The sequence below is a fragment of the Somniosus microcephalus genome, chromosome 29, assembly GCF_052327205.1.
Source record: "Somniosus microcephalus isolate GS21.2 chromosome 29, FLI_Smic_1.0, whole genome shotgun sequence".
In the NCBI taxonomy this organism is placed as follows: Eukaryota; Metazoa; Chordata; class Chondrichthyes; order Squaliformes; family Somniosidae; genus Somniosus; species Somniosus microcephalus.
Genome location: NC_141015.1, coordinates 16059127 through 16078532, shown reverse-complemented (window position 1 = coordinate 16078532; position 19406 = coordinate 16059127). Strand labels below are relative to the sequence as shown.

General features: G+C 45.6%; 1 protein-coding gene across 2 annotated transcripts in view; it reads left to right on the top strand.

Moving 5' to 3' along the window:
• zfand4 (zinc finger, AN1-type domain 4) overlaps positions 1-19406 on the top strand; it is a 61106-nt gene that overhangs the window by 16133 nt on the left and 25567 nt on the right. Inside the window, exons 1-3 of one of the 2 annotated variants that reach the window (XM_085970231.1) lie at positions 6277-6297; positions 14722-14789; positions 14883-15022. Coding sequence is in view for 1 of the 2 variants with exons in the window: in XM_085970230.1 (XP_085826356.1) it covers positions 6222-6297; positions 14722-14789 (144 nt within the window). In the remaining variant the exon portion in view is untranslated. Of the gene's footprint in view, positions 1-6221; positions 6298-14721; positions 14790-14882; positions 15023-19406 lie in introns of those variants that run through there. The other variant, XM_085970230.1, reaches the window with a different exon arrangement.

Sequence of the window (19406 nt, the reverse complement as noted above, 5' to 3'; positions counted from 1 at the left end):
AATTCCGGATAACCGAACGCTATAGTAAAAGATACGGAGCTCCGAGCTCCGTATAAAGCAACAAACCCTGTTGCTTAGCAACAGCTTCAGAACAATGGGCACACGTTGCAAGCGTCTCTGTAGCTTAGCAACAGCTGCAGCCACACCCTTGCACAGCAACAAATGGAGTAAAAAACGTAATAAAAGTTACCTGAACCTACTCCTGAATTTTGCTGGTTAACCAACATTTCCAGTTATTTAGGGGCCGGATAAAAGAAAGTTTCCTGTATTTATATGGACTTCCTGAAGGCATTTGATAAAGTCCCTCATAAGAGACTGTTAGCAAAAGTTGAAGCTCAACCCTCTTTATTATTAAATTATTGACCTGGTTAGGAAATTGGCTGAGTGGCAGGAGACAGGCAGTAGGGATAATGGGTAGGTACTCAAATTGGCAGGATGTGATTAGTGGTGTCCCGCAAGGATCTGTGTTGGGGCCTCAGTTATTCACCGTATTTATTTGATGATGGGATAGAAAGCCACATATCCAAGTTTGCCGATGACACAGATAGGCGGCATTGTAAGCAGTGTAGATGGAAGCATAAAATTACAAAGGGATATTAATAGATTAAGTGAATGGGCAAAACTGTGGCAAATGGATTTCAATATAAGCAAGTGTGAGGTCACCCACTTTGGACCTAACAAGGATAGAACAGGGGACTTTCTAAATGGTGAAAAGCTAAAAACATTGGAGGTCCAAAGAGACTTGGGGGTCCATGTACATAGATCATTAAAATGTCATGAACAGGTACAGAAAATAATCAAAATGGCGAATGGAATGCTGGGCTTTATATGCAGAGGACTAGGGGGTAGAAGTTATGCTGCAGCTATACAAAGCTCTGCTTAGACCACACCTGGAGCACTGTGAGCAGTTCTGGGCACCGCACCGTAGGAAGGATATATTGGCCTTGGAGGGAGTGCAGCGTAGGTTTACCAGAATGATACTGAACTCCAATGGCTAAATTACACAAACTAGGGTTATATTCCCTGGAATTTAGAAAGTTAAGGGGTGATTTACAGAATCATAGAGTGGTTACAGCACGGAAGAAGGCCATTCGGCCCGTCGAGCCCGTGCTAGCTCTCTGCAAGAGCACTTCAGCTAGTCCCACTCCCCCGCCCTTTCCCTGTAGCCCTGCAAATGTTTTTCTTTCAAGTACTTATCTAATTCCCTTTTGAAAGCCATGATTGAATCTTCCTCCGCCACCCTTTCAGGAAGTGCATTCCAGATCCTAACCACTCGCTGCGTAAAAAGTTTTTCCTCATGTCGCCTTTGGTTCTTCTGCCAATCACCTTAAATCTGTGTCCTCTGGTTCTCGACTCCTCTGCCAATGGGAACAGTTTCTCTCTATCTACTCTGTCCAGACCCCCTCATGATTTTGAACACCTCTATCAAATCTCCTCTCAACCTCCTCTGCTCTAAGGAGAACAACCCCAGCTTCTCCAGTCTATCCACGTAACTGAAGTCGCTCATCCCTGGAACCATTCTTGTAAATCTTTTCTGCATCCTCGCTAAGGCCTTCACATCCTTCCTAAAGTGCGGTGCCCAGAATTGGGCACAATACTCCAGTTGAGGCCGAACCAGTGTTTTATACAAGTTCGTTCATAATTTCCACGCTTTTGTACTCTATACCTCTATTCATGAAGCCCAGGATCCCGTATGCTTTTTTAACTGCTTTCTCAACCTGTCCTGCCACCTTCAACGATTTGTGCACATGTACCCCCAGGTCTCTCTGTTCATGCACCCCCTTTAGGATTGTACCCTTTAGTTTATATTGCCTCTCATTATTTCTACCAAAATGTATCACTTTGCCCTTTGCTGTATTAAATTTCATCCGCCACGTGTCCGCCCATTCCACCAACCTGTCTGTGTCCTCTTGAAGTCTATCGCTCTCCTCCTCACTGTTCACTGTACTTCCAAGGTTTGTGTCATCTGCAAAAGGAAGACTTTTGGATTACCTTTTATGTTGGTTGCCATTCTATTCTCATACCCTCTCTTTGCCCCTCTTATTTTCCTTTTCACTTCTCTGAACTTTCTATATTTAGCCTGATTCTCTGATGTATTCTCGATCTGACATCTGTCATACACGCTCTTTTTCTGCTTCATCTTACTCTCTATCTCTTTCGTCATCCAGGGAGACCTGACTTTAGTTCCCTAACCTTTCTCCCTAGTGGGAATATACTTCGACTGTACCTGATCTATTTCCTCTTTAAAGGCAGCCCATTGTTCCACTACAGTTTTGCCTGCCAATCTTTGATTCCAATTTACCCGGGCCAGATCCATTCTCATCCCACTGAAATTGGCCTTCCTCCAATTAAGTATTTTTACTCTAGATTGCTCCCTGTCCTTTTCCATAGCTAATCTAAACCTTATGATACTATGATCACTGTTCCCTAAATGTTCACCTGCTGACACTTGCTTTGATTGAAGTTTTCAAAATATTAAGGAAAACTGATGGGGTAGATAGAGAGAAACTATTTCCGCTGGTTGGAGATTCTAGGACTAGGGGGCAGAGTCTAAAAGTTAGAGCCAGACCTTTCAAGAGTGAAATTAGGAAACACTCCTACATACAAAGGGTGGTAGAAGTTTGGAACTCTCTTCTGCAAACGGCAATTGCTACTGGGTCAATTGTTAACTATAAATCTGAGATTGATAGATTTTTGTTAACCAAAGGTATTAAGGGATATGGGCCAAAGGTGGGTATATGGAGTTAGGTCGCAGATCAGCCATGGTCTTGTTGAATGACGCAACAGGCTCGAGGGGCTGAATGGCCTCCTCCTGTTCCTATGTTGTGTTCAGAGTTCCCACTTTGCAACAGGCTCTGCTGAATGCTTCCGAATCCCACTGGGCCCATGGGTTCCTGGGCGGACCACACGCCTCTGTTATATGGGCACTTGTACCTTTTCAGAATAGGCAGTGTTAAGGGCTAACCTTGATCACTGTAGCATAATACAGGAAACTTTCTTTTAACCGGCACCTAAATATCCGGAAATCTCTCTTAACCGGCAAAATTCAGGAGTAGGTTCAGGTAAGTTTTACTATATATTAGTGGCCGTGTAACCGGGGTTCCTCGATCTGTGGCCGTGTAACCGGGACTCTTGCACAAGTGCCGTGTAACCGGGGCTCCTGCACCCGTGGCCGTGTACGGGGCTCTCGTACCTTGGTAAGTATACCTCTCTGTAATCTGGACTTTTTGATCAACCGGTACCACGTCGGTCCCGGATAAAAAAGAGTTTCCTGTAATTGCAAGGCTTTCATCTAAAACATTTGCAAGGTTTTCAAAAAAGTAATTGCAAGGCTTTGGAAAAAGTAATTGCAAGGCTTTTTAAAAAAAAATGTATAAGTTTTTTTTAACAATTGCAAGGTTTTTAAAAAAAAAAAAGAATTTTAACTTCAAATGTGAGTGGAGTTTTATTTCCCCCTTTCTCTTCCCATCCACTTTTTATGTATATGTGTGTATTTATATATATGTGTGTGTATTACATAATCTGTAAAATATAATACCTTTTTTTTTAAAGTTTAACCAGCACTTAAGATCAGTTGGGGCTTGTCCATTTAAGTGCAGGTGAACTTTTAACAGCATGATAAGTTTTAATTACTACCAAACAACCTCTCTGGCCCTGAAAATTAATTTTTAGAAGTGTGGCGTCTCATTCCATTAGATTTTAAAAGCTTGCTGCATAAATCTGTAAGACACCGGTGTTTTTTATAAATGTTTTTTATTCTCCGCCATTTATATAGGCCCGGATTTTGTGATAGGAATAATGGTGAGGCTGTCAGCGCTCACTGTTATTATGGAGTAAATTGGACAGCAACTCCCAGCGTCTGCGCATGCACAGTTAAATATGGAAATCAGGAAGTTGCTGTCCGATTTACCCTGCTCCACCAGAAGCTTCACTCTAACAGTACCTCACCAAGAGACGCGGCTTTCAAACACATGAAGGGCGTGAGGTTGCAGCTCTTACCCACTCAACGCACCAGAAAAAGTTGGGGCTTGTCCATTCAAGTGCAGGTGAATTTTTAATGGCGTGATAAGTCTTAATTACTACCAAACAACTTCTCTGACCTTATTTATTTTTTAGAAGTGTGGCGTCGCAATCCATTCGATTTTAATTATTGGTGGAGATTTTTTTAATTAAAATTACATTTAAAAAAAAAAAAAAAATTTCTTTGTCTTTTATCTCTCAATTCAATCTTTCTTTCCCTCTCTATTTCACTTTCTGTACATGATTTTACATTGAATTAAATATTCATGGCCGGCATTTACTGCCCGTCCCTACTTGCCCTTGAGAAGGAACTCCTGCAGCGATGTCTTGGGGCTGAGATGATTAACCTCCAACAAACTGAAGCGTTTTTCCCCTGATCCCCATTGACATCAGTTTTTCTAGGGCTCCTTGATGCCACGCTCGGTCGAATGCTGCTTTTATGTCCAGGTCACGCTTGCCTCACCTGGAATTCAGCTCTTTTGTCCATGGTTGGACCAAGGTTGCAATGAGGTCTGGAGCTGAGTGGTCCTAGTGGAACCCGAACTGGCCATCGGTGAGCAGATTATTGGTGATTAAGTGGCACTTGATAGCACTGTAGACCGCTCCATTCACTTTGCTGATGATTGAGTGTTGGCTGGATTGGATTTGTCCTGCTTTTTGTGGACAGGATATACCTGGGCACTTTTCCACATTGTCGAATAGATGCCAGTGTTGTAGCTGTACTGGAACTTGGGCAGAGGTGCGGCTAGTTCTGGTGCACCGGTCTTCAGCACCACACCTGGGATGTTGTCTGGACCAGTAGCCTTTGTTGTGTCCAGTGCACTCAGTCATTTCTTGATATCACGTGGAGTGAATCGAATTGACTGGAGACTGGCATCTGTGATGGTGGGGACCTCCGGAGGAGGCCGAGATGGATCATCCACTCTGCACTTTTGGCTGAAGATGGTAGTGGACACTTCAGCCTTGTCTTTTGCACTCACGTGCTGGGCTCTGCCATCATTGGGGATGGGGATGTTCATGGAGCTGCCCGCCACCTTTTGTTAGTTGCTTAAATGTCCTCCACCATTCACGACTGGATGTGGCAGGACTGCAGAGCTTTGATCTGATCTGTTGGTTGTGGGATCGCTTAGCTCTGTCTATAGCATGCTGCTTCCACTGTTTAGCATACATGTTGTCCTGTATTGTAGCTTCCCCAGGTTGGCAGCTCATTTTCAAGTATGCCTGGTGTTGCTCCTTGCTTGCTCTTCTACACTCCTCATTGAACCAGGCAATGGCAGAGTGAGGGATATGCCGGGCCATGAGGTTACAGATTGTGGTGGAATAGAATTCTGCTCCTGCTGCTAATGGCCCACAGCGCCTCATGAATGCCCAGTTTTGATCTGCTAGATCTGTTCTGAATCTATCTCATTTAGCACGGTGGTAATGCCACACGATGGGATGGGGGGGGCGGTGTCCTCAGTGCGAAGACTGGACTTGCTCTCCATAAGGTCTGTGCGGTGGTCACTCCTACCAATACCGTCATGGATAGATACATCTGCGTCGGGTAGATTAGTGAGGGTGAAGTCAAGTATATTATTCCCTCGTGTTGGTTCACCTACTGCAAGGCCGGTCAGGCAGCTATGTCCTTCAGGGCTCGGTCAGGGTGGTACGACCGAGCTACTCTTTTTTTGATGGACATTGAAGTCCCCCACCCAGACTACGTTCTGTGATCTAGCTACCTCAGTACTTCCTCCAAGTGATGTTCAACATGGAAGAGTTCTGATTGATCAGCTGAGGGAGGGTGGTAGGGTTCCATGCCCACGTTTGACCTGAAGCCATGAGACTTCATGGGGTCTGGAGTCAATGTTGAGGACTCCCTGGGTCACTGCCACCTGACTGTATACCATTGTGCCTCCACCTCTGGTGGATCTGTCCTACCGGGGCGACAGGACATACCTAGGGATGGTGACGGTGGAGGCAGGGACGCTGGCTGATGGATATGATTCTGTGAGCATGATCGTCAGACTGTTGCTTCCAACTTCGGCACCAGTCCCCAGATGTCAGTGAGGAGGACTTTGCAGGGTCGGCTGGGCTGTGTGTGTCTTCGTCGTTGCCGATGCCTGGGTCGCAGCTGAGTGCTCCATCCAGTTTTAATCAATTAAATGAATTGTGACCATTTTATCTCGACGTTTAATAGAACGTGTCTCTTTTTTTCCCCATAGGTATTCCCATAGCACAGCAACATCTGATCTGGAACAACCTGGAACTGGAGGATGAATACTGTTTACATGACTACAAGTAAGCTGAGGTCATTTAAAAAAATGTAACAGCCCCCCTGAAATAAAGAGTAGATTGCCTTTCAAAAGCTAGGCTTTATTAACCTTAAAAAAAAATTTTAAAAAACAGCAAGTACATGTTGAGCACCCAGTCTCAACCAAACTGTAGAAAACTGAATTTAAGATGGCCACCACAGGTCACATGGAATCAACTAACCAATAAGTTTACAGCATATATCTCAAGGCAGGATAACAGGCAACCAATTACAATGCTTCTTATAAAACAAGAATAATCACCACATTCACCCCTCCTTTTAAAATATACTTCAACCTAGGTAGCCTTTACAGTTTACAATTAGTTATTTATGACTAGAGCAATACATGTATAATGCCTTCAACAATTTTAAAATTTTACTATTAAATTATTAATTATTTTAAAAGTCCATTTTTAATCGGTCGACCGGATATCTTGTTCGTGTCGACCTTCTTAGCCTTGGTGGAGTTCCTTGCCCTCCCACACCAGGAGACACAGAAATATCTTCTGCAGGGAGACTATCAATATCCCGATTATCAATGGTTTCCGGATTGGAAGTCCCATTAGAAGGTAAATGGGGAGGGTCATGAACATCCATCGGGGGCAGACTAAGAGAATTGTAAGTGTCTGCAATAGGATTGGAAATGTTCGTAGTATCTGTGACGACAATATTATCTGAATTATGGCTATTGTTAATGTCCTCAGGAGAGGGCTGGCCACCACAAGGAGCTAAGTCTTTAACTGAAACCATACTTTCTTTCCCATCTTGGAATCGAATGTGAGCATATTGGGAATTTGCCTCCAATAGCTCCACCTCCTCCACTAAAGGATCATACTTTGACAGTCTAACATGGCGTCGGAGCAGCACAGGTCCCTGCATAGTAAGCCATGAAGGTACCGAATATCCCGTAGTGGATCTCCGCGGATAGTTGAAGAGCCTTTCATGGGGAGTCACATTAGTAGCCGTTGAAAGCAATGATCTAATGGAATGCAGGGCATCAGGCAGTACCATTTCCCACTGTGTATTCTTAAGGTTCCGGGATGTCAAAGCCAACATAACTGCCTTCCAGATCACCCCATTGTATCGTTCGCACTGTCCATTACCCTGGGGATTATACGGGGTAGTTCTGCTAGTAGAAATTCCCCGACTCTAGAGGTATTCCTTCAACTGGGAAGACATAAAAGAACTTCCCTGATCCGAATGGATATACGCAGGCATCCCAAAGATGACAAAAAGTTGAGTCAGACATTTAATAACTGTAGCAGCTGATACATCTGCACAAGGAAAAGCAAAAGGGAACCTTGAAAACTCATCCACAACAGTAAATATATATCGATTCTGAGTCGTTGAAGGAAGAGGCCCCTTAAAATCAACGCTCAGGCGTTCAAAGGGAGAAGTAGCCTTTATAAGATGAGCTCGTTGAGGCTTAAAGAAATTCGGTTTACACCGGGCGCAGACAGAGCATGACGAAGTCATCCACTTGACGTCTTCAACTGAAAAGGGCAAATTCTTACTGCGTACGAAGTGTATCATCCTCGTAACACCAGGATGGCACAAAGCATTATGAAGATTAATAAGCGTATCTCCGTGAAGCACAGAACAATAAGCCCTCGACAGCGCATCAGCGGCAACATTATCCTTCCCCGGACGATAGACTATATCAAAATGGTAGCATGCCAACTCGATCCTCCACCTCATTATTTTATCATTCTTAATCTTTCCGAAATGTTTGACATCAAACATGAAGGACACAGATTTTTGGTCAGTTACTAGCGTAAAATGTCGCCCAGATAAATAATGTCTCCATTTACGCAGTGCTTCTACTATTGCGTACGCCTCTTTCTCTATTGATGAATGTCTCTGCTCACTATTGCTCAGAGTATGTGAGAAAAAGGCCACAGGTCTTCCATTTTGGTTCAAGGTAGCCCCAATTGCAAAATCGGAAGCGTCCGTCTCAATCACGAAGGGAACCTGCTCATCAATAGAATGCACAACTGCTCCAAGGATATCCTTTTTAAGATTATCAAAACACATCCTGGCCTCCCATGATAGAGGATATGTCGTAACCCGAATAAGGGGCCGGATCTTCTGCGAGAAGTTTGCAATCCAATTAGAATAATAAGAAAACAGTCCAACAACTCGTTGCAAGGCCTTAGAATTAGTAGGGCAAGGTAAATCAATCAGTGGTCGCAGCCGTTCTGGATCTGGTTTAATCTTGTTTCCCGAGATAATATACCCCAGTAAATTTACCTCGGTGGTCGAAAAGATACACTTCTCTTTATTGAAAGTTAAGCCAACTTTTTCCGCAACTTGAAGGAATCTTTCTAGATTAAAATCGTGCTCCACCCTTGATTTGCCACACACCGTTACGTCATCTAAATATGAGAAGGTGTCAGAGAGAGAGTTATCACTTATAAAAGCATCCATTGCCCGTTGAAAACAGGCGACACCGTTAGTAACACCGAATGGTACTCGGCAAAACTGGTTGATTACCAATTAATTACTCATAAAAGACGGAGAGTTAGGAGAGTAACTAAAAGGCTTTTATTAACAAAGAACAGAGCATGCCTCTCGTGGTTGACTGGTTTCCAAGAAGGCAGGGGGCTGCAGAGCAGTCACCTTTTATACCTGGGCGTGTGGGTGGAGCCAGGGGCGGAGCCAGCTGAGGCATGCATAGATACAACAGTGTGCAACAACAACAACAACAACGGTGAGCAACAATAACAGTGGTTTACCACATTCACCCCTTGTTTAAATTTGAGTCCGGCGGGGTGAAGTGTACTAAAGGTTCGTGTAAGTAAGTCTATCAGGTGGCCTTGTATGCCGTCCTGATCGTCGTGATGGTGTAGCATCCAACGTTGAATCTGGCGTCTCATTGAGTGGTTGGGTGGTCAATGACGGGTCCTGGGGCTGCGGCATGCCGTCTACAGGGGTTGGGTTGTGGGTAGTGGTGGATGGCAATGGTAGTGTTTCAGGGGCACCCGAAGGTGCGAGGTCTCGTATGGAGACTGTGTCCTCCCGCCCGTCCGGGTACGCCACGTAAGCATACTGGGGGTTGGCGTGGAGGAGGCTCACCCTCTCGACCAGGGGGTCCGTTTTATGGGACCTCACGTGCTTCTGCAGTAGGACGGGTCCTGGAGACGTCAGCCATGTCGGTAGCGAGGTCCCCGATGTGGACTTCCTGGGGAAAGTGAACATTTTTTCATGGGGGGTGGCATTGGTGGCCGTACAAAGCAGTGACCGAATGGAGTGGAGCGCCGCAGGGAGGACCTCCTGCCAGCGAGAGGTCGGAAGGCCCTTAGATTTTAAGTTTAAGAGGACGGCCTTCCAAACCGTCGCGTTCTCTCTTTCCACCTGGCCGTTCCCCCGGGAGTTGTAGCTGGTGGTTCTGCTTGTAGCAATACCTCTCGTGAGCAGGTACTGACGGAGTTCGTCGCTCATAAAGGATGAGCCCCGGTCGCTATGGATATAGCTAGGGAAGCCGAACAAGGCGAAAAGGTCATTCAGACATTTAATGACCGTGGTACTGGTCATGTCTGGGCAAGGGATGGCAAACGGGAAACGGGAGTACTCATCAATTATGTTGAGGACGTACACGTTGCGGTCAGAGGAGGGGAGGGGCCCTTTAAAATCGACGCTCAGGCGCTCGAAGGGGCGAGTGGCCTTGATCAGGCTTGCTCTGTCTGGCCTATAAAAATGCGGTTTGCACTCGGCACAGATTTGGCAGTTCCTGGTCATGGTCCTGACCTCCTCGATGGAGTAGGGCAGGTTACGGGATTTGATGAAATGGAAGAACCTGGTGACCCCCGGGTGGCAGAGGTCATTGTGGAGGGTCTGCAGTCTATCAACCTGCGCGTTGGCGCATGTACCACGTGATAGGGCATCTGGGGGCTCATTGAGTTTCCCGGGCCGGTACAAGATATCGTAATTGTAGGTGGAGTGTTCAATTCTCCACCTCAAGATCTTGTCGTTCTTGATTTTGCCCCTCTGCTTATTATTAAACATAAAAGCCACTGAACGCTGGTCAGTGAGCAGGGTAAATCGTTTTCCGGCCAGGTAATGCCTCCAATGTTGCACCGCTTCCACAATGGCCTGGGCCTCCTTTTCGACAGAGGAGTGTCGAATCTTGGGGCCCTGGAGGGTCCTTGAGAAAAAGGCCACGGGTCTCCCCGCCTGGTTAAGGGTTGCAGCTAGGGCGAAGTCTGATGCGTCGCTCTCCACTTGGAAAGGGATGGACTCATCCACTGCGTGCATTGTGGCCTTCGCAATATCTCTTTTTATGAGAGTGAAGGCTGCACATGCCTCTGCTGTCAGGGGGAAGGAGGTGGACTTGATGAGGGGTCTGGCTTTGTCCACATAGTTGGGCACCCACTGAGCATAGTAAGAGAAAAACCCTAGGCATCTCTTCAGTGCTTTTTGGCAGTGGGGGAGGGGGAGCTCCATAAGGGGGCGCATTCTGTCGGGGTCGGGGCCGATGACTCCGTTCTCCACTACGCAGCCAAGAATGGCGAGGCGCGTGGTGCGAAACATACATTTGTCCTTGTTGTATGTTAGATTCAGCCGCTGGGCCGTACGGAGGAATTTCTCTAGGTTAACGTCATGGTCCTGCTGGTCGTGGCCGCAGATGGTGACGTTGTCTAGATAGGGGAAGGTGGCCTGCAGCACGTTCTGGTCAACCATTCGGTCCATCTCCCTTTGGAAGACCAAAACCCCGCTGGTGACGCCGAAGGGGACTCGGAGGAAGTGGTAGAGACGACCGTCCGCTTCAAAAGCTGTGTACTGGCGGTCCTCAGCCCTGATGGGGAGCTGGTGGTATGCCGACTTCAGATCAATCGTCGAGAACACCCGGTATTGTGCTATCTGATTGACCGTGTCAGATATGCGGGGGAGTAGGTATGCATCTAACTGGGTGTAGCGATTGATCGTCTGGCTGTAGTCAATAACTAGGCGCTGTTTTTCGCCAGTCTTCACTACCACCACTTGTGCTCGCCATGGGCTAGTGCTACCCTCAATAATCCCTTCCTTCAGGAGTCTTGCTACTTTGGATTTAATGAAGCTCCTATCCCCGGCACTGTACCGCCTGCTTTTGGTAGCGATGGGCTTACAGTCGCGGGTGAGGTTAGCGAACAAGGGGGGGCGGGGGAGGGAGACTTTAAGCGTGGAGAGGCTGCAAATGGTGCGCGGCGGACGATTTAAAAGCTGCTGGCTGCAGACTGAGTGGGGGGAGGGGTCCGCCGTACGCTAATGTGACACTTTTAAGGTGGCACTGAAAATCCAACCCCAGTAGAACGGCAGCGCAGAGATGGGGCAGGACAAGAAGTTTAACATTTTTGTATTCTGTGCCCCTTACTGAAAGGGTCACTACACAGTAGCCACCGACGTCTGCTGAATGGGATTTGGAAACCAGTCAACCACGAGAGGCATGCTCTGTTCTTTGTTAATAAAATTGATGCGCTATTAATTACTCATAAAAGACGGAGAGTTAGGAGAGTAACTAAAAGGCTTTTATTAACAAAGAACAGAGCATGCCTCTCGTGGTTGACTGGTTTCCAAGAAGGCAGGGGGCTGCAGAGCAGTCACCTTTATACCTGGGCGTGTGGGTGGAGCCAGGGGCGGAGCCAGCTGAGGCATGCATAGATACAACAGTGTGCAACAACAACAACAACAACAACAACGGTGAGCAACAATAACAGTGGTTTACCACATTGGTACAGCTTTCCGCCAGCTTCAAAGGCCGTATATGGCGATAGGAATCTGATGATAAGCACTCTTTAGGTCAATAGTGCTAAAAACCTTATATTGAGATACTTTATTGATAAGCTCATCAATCTTAGGCAGGGGGTACGCATCTAATTGAGTATACCTGTTAATAGTTTGAGAGTAGTCTATCACCATTCGCTTCTTATGTCTCTCATTAGTGGTGACAACTACCTGTGCCCACCAGGGCGAAAAACTAGGTTCAATGATTCCTTCCGATAAAAGACGTTGAACTTCAGAATTAATAAATTCTTTATCCTGACTGCTATACCTTCTTGACTTGGTAGCAATTGGCTTACAGTCCGGCATCAAATTGGAAAAAAGTGATAATGGAGAAATGAATAAAGAAGTTAATCCACAAATAGACAAAGGTGGCTTGGTTCCTCCGAAAGAAAGACTGAGGGACTCATGTAATTGAAGCACATCATGACCAATCAAAATGTCCGCACAGAGGTTAGGCAGAACGGATAGGCGTATATCAGTATACGTATTACCTAGGAGAATTAATTTCACAAGGCAACAACCAGCTACTTGTGAGGTGAGAGTCGTCTGAGCCATACACACCTGATGGGAAACAGGCGAAATTTTCAAACGCTTCTCCCTCACAAACTGAAGACTTATAAAGCTCTCAGTACTGCCCGTATCTATAAGGGCCTTCACGTCTAACCCATTAACTTGGGCCATAACTATAGCTTTGTTTAGGCCATGGGAAAAGGCGGCAGAAACTGATGCAATAAACGCCCTATCTAAAGGCTGAATGGTCGCAGAGGAGGCAACCGATTTGCAAACATGTGCGTAATGACCTCCCTTGCCGCATTTACTACACACAGCCTCCCGGGCAGGGCACTTCAGACGGGGGTGCCGGGCGTTCCCGCAAAAATAACACTTCTGAATCCTAGAGGCAACAGCTGCCGAAGTAGAAACTGTTTCGGAATCTGGTAAACCACTCCTATTAAATCCACGTAACTCCCTTTCATCCGGAACTGCCGAAACCACGGTCGCAGGCCGATCAAAAAGAGCATAAGAATCCGAACTTCTCTGAGCCAAATCCAATGTAGAGGCTTGCTCAAAAGCACTCTTAAGATCCAAGATCTTATTTTCTAATAACCGCTGACGAATTGATCTAGACAGTAATCCATTAATAAATGCATCCCGTACCAACTCTTCCCTATGTTCTTCTGCAGACACGGCCTTATAATTACAGTTAGCACCAAGGCGCCGGAGTGCTTGTAAATAAGCATCCAAGGATTCTCCCGCCTGCTGCCTACGGGCAGATAAAAGATGACGTGCAAATACCTCTTTTGGGTTTAACAATTTTTTCCAACGTAGCAATAGCCAATTCATAAGTTTCACAGTCCAAAATATACTTATACACATCCGGAGCAATGTAGTTGATTAGTATATCCAACTTATTTAGAGATTGCTGATCCAACACACCCAAAAAGTTTTTAAATGTACGATACCAATGTTTCCATTGATCATCCACTCCTGCAGAATTAGGGTCAGCATTAAATCATTCCGGTCGAAGATATCGTTCCATTATAGCAAAAGGTTAATAAATTGAAATAAAGAGTAGATTGCCTTTCAAAAGCTAGGCTTTATTAACCTTAAAAAACCAGCAAGTACATGTTGAGCACCCAGTCTCAACCAAACTGTAGAAAACTGAATTTAAGATGGCCACCACAGGTCACATGGAATCAACTAACAAATAAGTTTACAGCATATATCTCAAGGCAGGAAAACAGGCAACCAATTACAATGCTTCTTATAAAACAAGAATAATCACCACACCCCCACAACCCCAAACCAATCCCACCCTGGGTTTCTCTCCAGCTGAACTCCCGACATATAAAAAATACGTTGCTAATGATGCACACTGTTGCAGCAGAGACCAAGATCAGCGTAGCTATTTCATCATTCCACTGACCTTTTTTTGTTCTGTTTCTGGCCCTGAATTGCAAAATGTTGTCAAGTATATTATTCCCCCGTGTTGGTTCTCTCGCCTACTGCAATCCCACTCAGGCAGCTATGTCCTTCAGGGCTCGGTCAGGGTGGTACGACCGAGCTACTCTTTTTTTTTTGATGGATATTGAAGTCCCCCACCCAGACTACGTTCTGTGATCTTGCTACCCTCAAATGTAAGAAATCACACAACACCAGGTTATAGTCCAACAGCTTTATTTGAAATCACAAGCTTTCGGAGCGCTGCTCCTTCATCATTTCAAATAAAGCTGTTGGACTATAACCTGGTGTTGTGTGATTTCTTACATTTGTCCACCCCAGTCCAACACCGGCATCTCCACACCATTGCTACCCTCAGTACTTGCTCCAAGTGATGTTCAACATGGACGAGTTCTGATTGATCAGCTGAGGGAGGGTGATAGGGTTCCATGCCCATGTTTGACCTGAAGCCAGAATGTTGCAGAAAGTTTGGAGGTCTGTGATGTAACGACACAAACTACCCTTCTGTTCTTTGCTACAGAAATGTGACGATGTAAAAGCAGCACGGGGGTTTGTGAATTTTTCCAGATGCTGCTCAACATTTTTACTCTGGATTATTATTGTTCAAACAAACCACTGGATCAACCAGTGCATTGCAATGTGCGTCAGACGTCACTGTCAGTTTATCACAGTTTGCTGTCTTCTATTTGCAGTATATCAGAAGGTTGTACTCTTAAACTGGTGCTCGCCATGAGAGGGGGCCCTATAAATACCAGAAGGGGTAAGTAAAGAATACCAACCATCTGAACGTTGGAAGAAAATGGAATTGTTTTTTCCCACTTGTTGCTTCTTAGCTCTGTGCCTCTTCCTTCAGCCAGCATGGTGCAACCATGGATGGTGAACTTCCCCCATGGCTGTTGATGCAACAGCACAATTGACTGGCAGGAAATGTGTGCTTTTTGGGTTTTTTTCTTCGCGACTGAGATCCAGTCCCTCGCTTTTGCAGAGAAACAGGTGAGAACTGATGGAGTTTATTCAGCTGAGTGAGTTTGAGTGCTATTGATGCACAGCTGTGGGGTCAAATTTCCAACCCTTTGGGAATTGGCACTCGCTTCCTTGAGTTAGCAGAGAGCTGCTCCTGCACCCACCTCTCTCCACCTCTGTTTAAATGGGTTAGTGTTGGATGTTGCATGTGGGAATCTGAATTCTCCAAGCCTTCAGCAGAATTTTTAGTTTCTGGATTGTCTTGTGCCTCCATAGGATCCCACACCACCGAATATCTCCCCACCGACTGTCCTTTTTCTCTCTCTTGTCCCCCCCCTGCTCTCCTTGCCCCGAGTTGCACCTCAGACATGGTCCAGAGGCACAAAAGCTGATTATACAGCGCAGAAGGAGGCTATTCGGCCCATCATGTCTGTGCCGGCTCTTTGAAAGAGCTATCCAATTTCCCCGTAGCCCTGCATAATAATATTGCTCAACTCTCAAACTCCGCTTCCTCCGCACATCTGATTTGCCACTATTAGTATTTCATTTGCCCTCGACAACGTCGCCTGGCTGTGCCCCTACCATTGAGCCAAGTGACCACTTGCTGCCGTAGCACCCTTGCCTCTACTTCTGCATGTTGAAGCCTGACCCCAGCACATAATCAGGGCTGACACTTCAGTGGAGCAACAAGGGAGCGTGGCATTGCCTTTTCGGCGAGGCATTAAAACAAGGCTCTGTCTGCTAGTTCAGCTGGATGTGAAAGATCTGCTGGTGCTATTTGAAGAAGAGCAGAGAGTCTTGAGTGTCCCCCAACCAACACTCAAAATAGTTTAATTGCTCACTTATCTTGTGACTGTTTGTGGGACCTTGTGCTCAAATTGGCTTCCTTGTTTGCCTATGTAACAACAGTGACTACACTTCAAAAATAATTCAATGGTTGTGAAGCACTTTGGGATGTCCTGAGAACATGAATGGTACTGTACAAATGCAAGTTCTTTCTTTACGTCATTCCCTCTGCCATCCCAACCCCAGCCCATGCTTCTATCACTTTGCAGCTGGACTTCAGCATTCTCCTTGCTGGCTTCCCTGCTTCTACCATGCGTAAACGGAGTCGTGCAGAATGCCGCGAGCCATGTCTTCGCCCTGCACTGATTGCCGGATCCCTCTCGCCCCTGTTCTTGCCGAGCGCCACTGCTTTCCCATTTCCCAAAGAATGGACCTCAATTCTTGACCTCAACTTCACGTCCCTTCATGGTCTCGCCCCCTCCCTACCTCCATGATCTACTCCAGCCATATGCCCCTGTGCGACTGCTCTAGTCTTCCAACACTGCCCTACTTCTTCTTTCCATGCTCCCTGTACTCCACCATATCAACCGCTCCTTCAGCCATCTTGCCCTTGTCCTCTCAAACCCTCCCTCATCATCCCTGCCTTGGAAAAGCTCCTTAAGACTTGCTTCTCCTGCTGTGCTTGTCCCCTGCGCGCCCCACCCCCCGCTCTGTAAAGCACTGAGACATCTCTTTGTACATAGAGTGCAGTAGAAATGTAAATTGTTTGCTAAACGTCTGGATGCAATTGATGTTGAAACACACAGATACCTTGCAAAATCGTAAATTACATTGATGTCATTGACATAACCATGACATAATTGGCATTAGGTTGTTCTAACCCCCAAGACATAAAGACGTGCCTCTTCAAAGACCAATTTGTGGCATTTGCTGCTACAGGTACTTGATGTAACTATTGTGGCCTGGAATAAGTAATTGTAAAATGCAGTAAGTGGTCTATATGTTGCCCAACGATTGTTTTGCTACTGCTAAAGAATGCTGTCATTGTTAGACACACCTCGTCCACGTCACCATGGGTTGTGGGCATGCGAATGTTTACCTTCCCCAATAGTAGTCTTGACTTGTGTCAGAGCCACTTCTGAGCTACTGTGCCAAGGAATGTTTTTGCATTGTTACGTGAGCCCTTGCAGTTGGTTGAGTTAGTTATCTTTTAATAAACTTTAATAATCTGGAATGACAGACTAGTATTGGGAGACTTCTGGCCTCTCTATATGGTCCCTTTTTAAACTGGAGTTTGCAACTAACCGTATCCCTGCAGTGCACTGTATCAACTCTTTATGCTTGTGTAGTATTTGGACAGATTGGCTGTGGAGTAGCTGCTGGTTTTGACCAGTTTGGACCCCATAGAATCCATGCCAAGTAATTAACGGCATAAAATAATGGCAAAGTTAATTAACAGAAGAATGAGAGGATTCACTGTAAATTTCTGGCACAGTTCAAATGTTAATACTGTGAAGCCCACTTATGTGTGCATTGGTTAAGAGCACTTTTTAGAATCCCAATCCTTTTGGCGTTAATTTGATCGCTGCACTGTCAGCAGTGCCGCCTTTTGGGTGCAACTTTAAACCGAGGCCCTGTCTGACCTCTCGGGTGGATGTAAAAGATCCCACGGCACTATTTCGAAGAAGAGCAGGGGAGTTCTCCCCGGTGTCCTGGCCAATATTTATCCCTCAACCAACATCACTAAAACAGATTATCTGGTCATTATCACAGCTCTGTTTGTGGGAGCTTGCTGTGCATAAATTGGCTGCTGCGTTTTTTACATTACAAGTGACTACACTCCAGAAAGTACTTCATTGGCTGTAAAGTGCTTTGGGATGTCCTGAGGTCGCGCTCTTGTTTAAAATGTGTTTAAAGTCCTGATGGGTAGAATAGAAGCTCAATGTGCAGTAACCAGGTGGTCTTGCATGTATAGAGCCTTTTAGGAGTGAAACTCCAGACTTGGAATGGAAGTCACTCTTTCTTTAAATACTCTGGTTCGATGAATACTAGCTTAAAGCACATTCTTGCAAATGCACAGCTTCTGATGGACCTAAGCACTTGGATTTTTGCTTCATTAGCCCATTGCTCAATCAGATAGTTGCTACTTAACACTTAGCTGCCTTACCTGGCTGCACATACTGTTCTAATCAAACTCTCGCTCAGATTTCTTTAAAGCAGATCTTGGCTTGTAGCCTAACCACATTCTGTTTGTTTCTTTTAGCTACACACCTGAGAAGTGCACACTGTTTTAATTTACACCTGTCTGGCATTTGAAACAAATACAAATTCTGACTGGCTCTTACACTAAAAGTATGTGCAAATAATTATTTGATTCAAGGTTTAGACACCTATTTGCACAAACTTTTAGTGCAAGAGCTAGTCTGGATTTTCAAAGGCATCATTGGAATTGAGTGTGGCCCGATAGCCTAGAGTGTTTACATAAGGCCGTTTGTTTTAGGTGGGTGCCATTACTCCAGACGCCTGGTGCTCCTGTAGTAGTTGACCTAATATGAAGCAGCATGGAGGCCACATTTGGCAAGTTTCTGCTGGGTCTCCATTTAATAATGAAAAATTGCAGAGCTGGATTTACTTCCCTTTTGCCAGTGGGAATCGGGAGTTTCTGGCTGACAGCTGGGCTTGACTGGAATGCTAATATCAGGCACATTAAACGTGGGGAGTGCCACACAAAGGTCGGGGGGTCACTGCCTGAATGCCACTTTCCTAGGATCCAGCCAAGCTCCATTGAAGATTAATACCCTACAAGTGCATATTTCCTGGGTGCTACACACAGTCTATCAGTGTTGGGTTCAGCAAATTACACCTTACTCAATTCAGCACTCTCATTTTAACCGTCATTCTAAATGCTCTTGTTTAACGTGTGTTTGAAGTCCTGATGGGTAGAATAGCAGTTCAATGTGCAGTAACCAGGTGGTCTTGCATTCCAAGTCGGGAGTTTCGCTCCTAAAAGGAAGAGATATAGCCAAACAACAGTGCCTCGCTTACTGAGAAGCCCCCTGTGCACTTTGTAGGGTATTAATCTTTGTGAACTCTTCCGGTTATGGGAGCACTTGAGGACAATTCCAGTCACAACTTTTACAGTTCAAATGCACCCACTGAGGCAGAACGCATTTGTTTCAATGTTGGATTGGATAAATGTGTTTCCTGGTTAAACCTGCATCTTTAGACGTCAAAAAACATCTGCCTTTAAGTTGGCTTCATTGTGTAAGTCTTTGTATTGCTTTTGTTTATTTATGTGAAACTTTCGGTTGCTAGGTTAGTGTGAGGTGCTACATTTTGGTCAAAAAACAGTAATTCTATTCTGCACGGAAGTAGGCTTGATACTGTGGATGAGCAGAGGAACGTGGGGGGTTTATAAAACCTGAAAGACTCTTGAGTACTGTGTGCAGTATTGGCCCCACGTTTTAGGAAGGATGTTGATGCTTTAGAAAGGGTACAATGCACATTCAATAGGATGCTGGTATGAGGAAATACAAATACGAAAAAAGACTTGGGGAAGGCGGTGGGGGGGGGGTGGAGGGGGAGTTCAAGCTTTTTGCATTAGAACAGTGCAGATTACGGAGCAATA